This window comes from Acinonyx jubatus, chromosome A2 (assembly GCF_027475565.1).
Source record: "Acinonyx jubatus isolate Ajub_Pintada_27869175 chromosome A2, VMU_Ajub_asm_v1.0, whole genome shotgun sequence".
NCBI classification, from domain to species: domain Eukaryota; kingdom Metazoa; phylum Chordata; class Mammalia; order Carnivora; family Felidae; genus Acinonyx; species Acinonyx jubatus.
This window is the reverse complement of record NC_069383.1, coordinates 77,174,881-77,183,171: the sequence shown is the minus strand read 5'-3', so window position 1 is coordinate 77,183,171 and position 8,291 is coordinate 77,174,881. Positions and strand designations below refer to the sequence as shown.

The following is an 8,291-nucleotide window of genomic DNA, read 5'->3' as shown; positions in this document are numbered from 1 at the left end:
AGAGAGTTCTGAGCAAAACTGGACTTCTTCATAGATCACAAAGATCAGATTTTGAGTGACGATACCATAACCATCAGGTTGTTTCAGGGGCCAGATGACAATATCTGTACTGGTTTCTTTAAGCCACATCTGTACAGCAGCCCAGAATTTGCCCAAATAGCCGTCAGATACAGTAAGGACAGGATTCCTACATTCTGAATGCAGACACTGTGGCCTGCCAGGGGAAGGCAGGATGGCTCTCATTTTCAAAAGCACAAAGATGGGAAACTATTCTAATGTAACTATTCTAAACCAACCAGGAAGTTATTAGGAAGGAGGCTGGGATAGCATCCTGTCATGCCAATGGAAAACCATTCTCACCACAGATAGTGAATGGGGCAGTAAAATGCAGGAGCTGGTATTGGCCGGTGTGTTTCCAAAGTCCCAGTAACAATACTCAGGCACACAGGCTTTTCACTCAACTTGAATATTTTACTAAGCTAAATACAGGAGTGAACAGGGAAAGCAAGGATAAGGTAAAACTGGCTTATTCTTACTCACACTTTCCCATTTTTCCTTGTAAACCCTTCAGTCACAAATCGTTTATCCACATAGGAAAATTCACGAAGACCTCATCTTCCTGCCAAGGCCTGTGCCAGACACCGTGAAGACGGAACCTATTTGTTTCCTGGGCTGATTTAACAACTTACCACAAACAGGATCACTTAAAGCCACAGATCATTATTCTCTCACAGTTCTGGAGGCCAGAAGTCCAGAATTACAGTGTTGGCTGCACCCCACCTGAGGTTCTGGGGAAGAATCCAGTCCGTGCTTCTTGTAGCTTCTAGTGGTTGTCAGCTTCCTTGGCTTGTGACCACATTACTCCAATCTCTGGCTGCATCTTCACATCACAGTCTGTGTGTCTGTCTGCCCCTCTGTGTGTCTCTCAGAATACTTAAATACTTGTCATTGTCCAGGACAAACTCCTCTCAATAACCTTCAGTTAACTACATCTGCAAAGGCCCTCTTTCCAAATAAACAGTCCCAGGTTCCAGGGGTGGAGATGTAGACACGCCTTGCGGGGGACCACTCTTAGCCCATGATGGAGAAATGATGTGACGCAGTTCCTACCTTTAAGGAGTTTAAAGACAGGAAACAATTCTATTTTTTTTTTAATTTTTTCTGAGACAAAGAACACACATGTGTTTGAGTGGAGGAGGAGCAGAGAGAGGGGGAGAGAGAGAGAGACACAGAGAGAGAAAGAGAGAGAGAGACTCCCAAGCAGGCTCCATGCTCCGTGTGGAGCTCGATGCAGGGCTCGAACTCATGAACCTCGAGATCATGACCTGAGCCGAGATCAAGAGTAGGACATTTAACCAACTGAGCCACCCAGGTGCCCCAGGACAGGAAGCAATTCTAATGAAAGAAGTATGACTGAGGACAACAGTGAGAGGAAGAGGAGACTCAAAAATAGGAAGGGCCCACCGGTTAAATAACCTGGGCCTGGTTCAGGAGGACATACCAATGCTATTTTTAAAACATCTAGAAATAGTAAGCAGGTACACACAGCCAACAGGACTGGGCTTGAAGGACTTCAAGTGAGGAGTCAGAGGTCAGAAATTTTCTATTTCCTTCTGAATGCATTTGAATTAGCAACATACTCAATCCATCCAGAAGTCACCCTGCTGCTCAGAGACAACAGTGCAAACCAGTCCCGGAATTGACATATTCAAAGAAGACCCTGGGTTTGGGGGAGTAGGTGAGGAGGATTGGGTAGTAGATTCAATGGGCACGAGATGGCACAAAAGAATCCTGCTGTGGCCGAAACTGGCAGGAGTGCTAGGTAAGCATGCTCAGAATGAGCATCTGTTCAAGGTAAGAGCTGAGGCAAGGCTGAGGGGAGGGAGAACAAACGCAATCCACTGATGGGATGTGACAGTCTGAGGAAGGCGATATCAGATAGGTTGTTGAGAGACACAGCTGACGCCTAAAACAACAAATTGATCATGGATCTCTTTAAACAAGACAATTAGTCCATGGGTGAATCTTGAGAACACTGTATTTGAAAGCTGGGCTTGGAGCTCTGGGCCACTGTGATTTTCACACTCCTCCTGCACACTGGAAGTGCAGTCACCTACGGTTCTTGTCGTTTTCTCCTTCCTTGCCATAAGCCGTGTTTCCTATTTGAAAGTGCATCACCTAACATGGGATCCCTGGAAATATTTTTTAAAAAAAAACAATCAAGGGTATGTATGGAAAATAGCAGCTATAAAATCATTTTTACATAAGCCATTTCAAACCAATAGGTTTTGAGTTTTTTTTTTCACTCCAGAAGAACATTTCATCCTTCTAGAATATAAAACTGGTGAGCCGACCCGTCTTTGCAAAAACTTCCTGAATGTGTGGAACTCACAACAATCTATCCTACTCATTAACACGGCAGGACCTAATGATGAGGGTTTCTACTGTTGGTTTTCTGAGTGTTTACAGTTTCTGAAATGTTCTGTGTCCTCTCTAGTTTAAATATTAATAGAATCTCTTGCCCACTCATGTTCATCACGGTAATATAAAAAGGCCCCGTTTTCACACCGTGGGACAGACTGGTTGGCAGACCACACAGCAGAAAGATTAAGAGAAAGTCTGAGAAAGGAGGTAATTCAGCGAGGGTACCTTTACAGTCTTCACCTCCACACTCCCCCTGGGCTAGCCTCAGCTTTCCTCACTTACCTACCATGATAGCTTTGGGCTCCAGAGCTCTTCAGCAAAGGACTATAAGCATGGAGAAGTCAAGCAAGGTGAGGTGCCAGGAAAATGGAATACCAGTGTGGATTATAACCACCACAGCTCTAGTAACAAAGACCCAAACTCCTGCAAAAGGCAATGATCACTTCTGTCCTGTAATAGAAAGATTAGGTTTACAATGCCCACAGATTTAACTCTTTTATTGAACCCAACCAATGGTAATCTGAAGCAGCCATGTGCGATAAAGGACATACTTTAGAGCCCTGCTCTAAACCAAATCTACCAATATCCACAGGCTATTTTAGATACAGCTTTTCTTCCAAGACTCATTAATAAAATGAGGCAAATTCCAGCAGATTAAAAGCTTTCGTAGGATATTTTGTTCAAGGAAACTGGAGGTCTGTTTCTTGAATCATCAATCATTAAAGGGATCCTAAGTGTCTTTTGCAGCACAGTAAATCTTAAAGTAGGATTTGGTAAATGTGTGTGGACAGAGGTGTGTGCTGCGAGGACACATACAAATGGACCAGGGGACCCTGTCCACGCTAGGGCTCAAGAATCTACGCTGAAGCTACTTTTGTAAGTCAAAAGCCCCTACTTGGAGATACTGTGGTTACTTTAAATGGGTCCGTATATAAGACTGAATATTATCTCCAAAACCAGTTACCTTAGCAAAAGCGTTACATCGACGCCGAGAAAAGGCTTTTAAATCAATCTTGCTGGTTGAATCTGAACCAACTCATGTGCTTTAGTTTTATCATTTGCTTATCAATATCCACAACTGAGTTCCAAAACTACAAGAGTAACTGAGAAGAGTAACTGGCTTTGCCTTTGCGCAGGCGATTAAATCATCAAGGGAGGTTGTTGGGTTATTTTCTTTCTGAGTCTCTAAAGACTTGACAAACTCTTGAGGTGGTAAGCTCCTAAAGAGCAAAAACTCTGCATGCAGATTCTTCTGAATAATGTTGCTTATGGGTTGCTGCAATTAAAACCAGTGGTTAGCAAACCATAGCTCAGAGACCAAATCCTAGCCCGGCACCTGTTTTTGTAAGATCTGCGAGCCAAGAATGTTTCTAGGTTTTTACATAATTGAGACAAGAATCAAGAATGTGTCATGACAAGTGAAATATAAATGACACTCAAATTTCTACGTACATAAAGTTTTATTGGAATGCAGCCACACCCATTTGTTGGCATATGGTCTGTGGCTGCTTTCACGCCATAGCAGCAGAGCTGAGGAGCTGCAACAGAGACCACATGTCCTGCAAGGCTGAAAATATTTACTATCTGATTCTTTACAGCAAAATTTGCTGGTCTCTGATCCAGACAATTGCATTAGTAATATCAATTGTAATGGTAGTATCAGTATCAACTGCAATAGTGTTATCAATTTTCAATTATTTGTCCCCGTATCCAAGTTTTTACTTCCTTCATTTATGATCCTAAAATGAACTCATCTTAAAATGTTAAACTAAAAGAAATAAAATCCAGCAAGAATGTCATCTCTGGCCAGTTACTGTGAAGATAACGTCCATTTTAGCACTCAACAAATGCATCAAGTATTGGGATTTTTTTTTCCAGTTTACTCCCCTTGGGATCTTTCCTTTAGGACAACCTTAATTTAGGATTTGGTCTTATAAATCTGAGATAGTATTCATGGTTATGACAAACTAGATGTGACGGTATTTTAACTCCTCTAAAGAAGATCTATTCTACCTAACTTCTGTGTAAAAAAAGATAAATGTGAGCAATACACTGACTTTAAACTTACCAGCTGCAGTCATCTTCCCACCCCAACTTCCAGGAAATTCACTTTCATGGGATGAGAGAAATGATCTGCACATTAGCTTCCCATTAGGAATGACCAGGAAGCATAGGAGGTAGTTCTATTTAGAGATGTCCAATGACAGATGCCCCAGAGGGTCTTGAAGAATCACAGTCAATCATGACCCTCCACCTACGAACCTGGAGACTCCACTTAATAAATGACTGGACCCAAGCAACTCTTCCAGATAAGCATTTAAACCATATTTTCTCCTTGGGAAGAAAATAACCACAAAAGTCTACACAAAAATCCTATGAAACATTTTTAATCCTGCAAAGGACTTGATTACTAGCAACCAAAAAGGAGAAAAGTCAACAAGCATAAAATTCAGTCTTTTAAATCAAGTGGACATGTATCAAATTGCTCAACAGTGTTAAATGGCATGATGTAATTTATCCATAGAAGACATGGTCTCATCCAGCAGGAAACTGATTTAAATATGTTTTGACAGAGTGCTAAGAGATACTACAGGCAACCGTAGACTTAACGAAGTATTTAAGGCTTCAAAACCTGGGCCTCTTAGAAAAATAACCTACAACTTCTTCTTCTACCATTTATGAGGGGAAAGAAACAACAAATGTCTATTAAAAGTCACAGAAACATGATTAATTTGTTTATGCCTTTCAACATTCCACTGTGTTCTGCAAAGGCAAGACATAAAACTCCAGTAAATTTTATAGCTAAGATTGGTCTGAATATTTTCCTCGTGATACTCTTTCTGTCACACTTCTTCAGTGCTTGGAATAAAATGACAAATCACTGGGATCCAAAGGGAAAAGGCAGCTCCTTTCCAAAGATGGGGTGAGCTGACAAAATCTATTTTATACCTAAAATTAGAAATAAAATAAATAAATTCTTCAATACCAACTACATTTTCAGAGAGTTCATTAAAATTTAAGGCATTTTTTGACATGTCAGAGATTTTAGTCCAGTGACAGGAGAAGAAAGAAGCTACCTGGGAGCAAATCCCAATTATCTCTATGGCTTGGTACATACACACGTGGAGCACAGCCTAAGATGGAGAGAGGTGACAGGTGACTCTGTGGACCCTCCTGACTCTGTGCAGCCTGTATACATTTGCCGGGGTTCCTCTGAAAAGGGGCATCTCAAATGGATTGTCACTCTTCTGTTTAAATTTGGATCAAGTTGGGGAACGTGTTTCATCAGCACGGTTTACCAGGGAAATGTGAGCAAGGCCAAAATAATTTCTTCTAATAATCTCTTATTTAAAAAAATAAGATTTAAGAAATTAAACATGGAAAAGGTTTATGCTAAGGGACGCCCTCCCTGAATTTCACAACAATAAAATAATGGCAACCTCATCTCGACTCATGAATCCCACAGCAAAGATGTACACAAAACAAACATTCATTCAACAATAACAGGATGGTCCAGTGTTTTACCCACCGAATAAGCACCATTATTTATTTTTCTCCCATTTTCCACAAAAATAAAGACATTACCTGCTGAATCAAAAATTACAAATCATACCTCATTCAAAGACTTGGGGCACACAAACACTGCCCCTGTGGCCTGCCTCTAAGGCAATCACCAGTCTTTTTAGAAATCTAGATTAAGATCTACAAAGATTACTGTTTATTGAAAACAAACCAGAGCACCTTAGATCATCAATGATCAATAAACTCCCCTCTTTCCCAGTTTTGAAACAATTAAAGTTTACACAAAATTAGTCAAATCCAATTTCTTCCAAACTTCTCTCAACAAATAACATTCAAGTCGTGCTAATACTAGAAACCCATCCATCAGAGGAAATATCACGATTACCTGGATCACTTCTGAATAAGAACAACACTTATTTCATAACTACTTATGGTAAAACCACATTTTTAGTGTGAATACAATTATATGCAATGGTCCAAAATGGAATTCCTGCCTTATTTGCTCAAAATGAAAAATTTCTATGAAAGTCATAATTCTCAATGTGTTAACAGAAAAATAACCATATACCTTTGCTGATTGATAGACAACAAATATCCCACTGCCATTTTCTGTGAACCGTGAAATTATCCCAATACCTTTTCACAGTTATCTGTACTTATACACAAGCCATTCCCCTTTCTTCTTCATGACTTTGCAAGTGATTTTATAAACAAGCTTTCTCACTCATTTAAAATTATACTTCAAACATTACATAAATGGTTTTAAGCCATTTGATTTCTATGATCGTGTCAGCTTGCTTGTTTTCATGGGAAGTCTGGCTTCTCTCGGCCTTTTTTTTTTTTTTTTTTTTTTTTTAATATTCCTTCAACACCTTCATTCAAGCCCTTCTTACCAGTTCCAACAAGGATGAAATTTCAAAGGCAAATAGAAGTGTAGAAAACCCGAACACGTGTTTACATGTTTACTCTTCCTAAAAAGTTACTTACTCAGGCTTCTGAAATCAAGAAAGACCCTACGAAAAAATGAAAAACTTACTGTCTTTCTTTGTTCATGATTTTTTAATAGAAAAGGTGTTTTAAGGTATGTCAGGAAAATAAATAATGGGAAAAAAAAAACTCTACCTTAAAATTTTTTCAAATCTTCCCCAAAGAAAAGACATAAATGGGATCACAATGCATACGCTCAAATCTGCCCTCCAAAGCATACTTTTTATGTAGAAGTTATAAAGAATAAAAGTTACCCATTAATTATATGGCATGCATCAGCAGTGCACTGGTGGGCTTAACCTTGGTTTCCAGTTATGTCTATTTACAGATAAATCTCTTCCTGAGTGGAGCTTCATCTTCAGTTGAGACCCAAACCATTTGCTTTCCTATTTTTGGCAAGATACTTGACCATGTGATAAGGCAATCAAACATTTCAACCTCCTTCCCTTTTCAGCGGCATGGCCCTCCTCTGTGAGATCACCAATGTGCCGGATATGAGGACAGGATCTAAACTACAGTCCTCTGAAACTAGAGATCAGCTTTCTTTGTTCCTTAGTCTGAAGGCTACCGCACTGTCTTTTCATATATTTGGAGATCTTGAGGATTTCAGTTGAACAGATTCAAAATGGTCTTCTTTTTCCTATGAAGAAAAAAAACAAAATCAACTCATATTCCAGTAAGATTTTAGGATCTTATGGGTCCAGAAGGAAAGTTCTGGATATCATTTCAATCAATATACCTGCCAGTTGTAATTAGGATTTTACAGGAAGTGGCAGATATAAAACAAATAGCATGCCTACCCTAAAGGATGCTTTTGATGTCCAGGAGATAAGACAGTCAAACCAAAATAGAAGCAAACACATTACTGCAACAGATAGAAAAAGATGTAGCTGTGTTTTTTGTGAAGAAACCACTGAGACCCTTCCCAAAGGGATATCTGACCTCTGTGCCAAAATAGATGACCCTGACATGTGAATTTTTTACAAAAGAGAACTAACATAAACTACGTATTCTCAAGATAATATAGGATAAATGGAAGAAGAAGGACAGCAGAAATAAATGAGGACAGCACCAATAAGATATAAGATTGTTAGGATTCATTGATATGTTTTAGGAAAATCTTTTGGGCATATACTTACTAAAGATATTAAAAACAAGTCATCAGGTAATGTCGATAGTTTAACTCAAATCCATCATTCCTGGCTTGTGTTATGTATTACATTCAAACTGTAGCCTATTAAAATAAGTAATCCTTGGGGCACGTGGGTGGCTCAGCTGGTTGAGTGTTTGACTCTTGATTTCTGCTCAGGTCATGATCTCACACTTCATGAGTTTGAGCCCTGAGTTGGGCTCTGCAC

The 8,291-nt window shown here is 39.5% G+C and overlaps 1 protein-coding gene across 3 annotated transcripts in view; it reads right to left on the bottom strand.

The window, feature by feature from the left end:
- Positions 1-4,797: 4,797 nt before the first annotated feature.
- ELAPOR2 (endosome-lysosome associated apoptosis and autophagy regulator family member 2) overlaps positions 4,798-8,291 on the bottom strand; it is a 180,680-nt gene continuing 177,186 nt past the window's right edge. For all 3 annotated transcript variants that reach the window (XM_027071781.2, XM_053218527.1, XM_053218529.1), the window contains one exon: positions 4,798-7,573. In XM_027071781.2, coding sequence (XP_026927582.2) covers positions 7,514-7,573 — 60 coding nt within the window. In that variant the 3' untranslated portion in view covers positions 4,798-7,513. The remainder of the gene's footprint in view (positions 7,574-8,291) is intronic.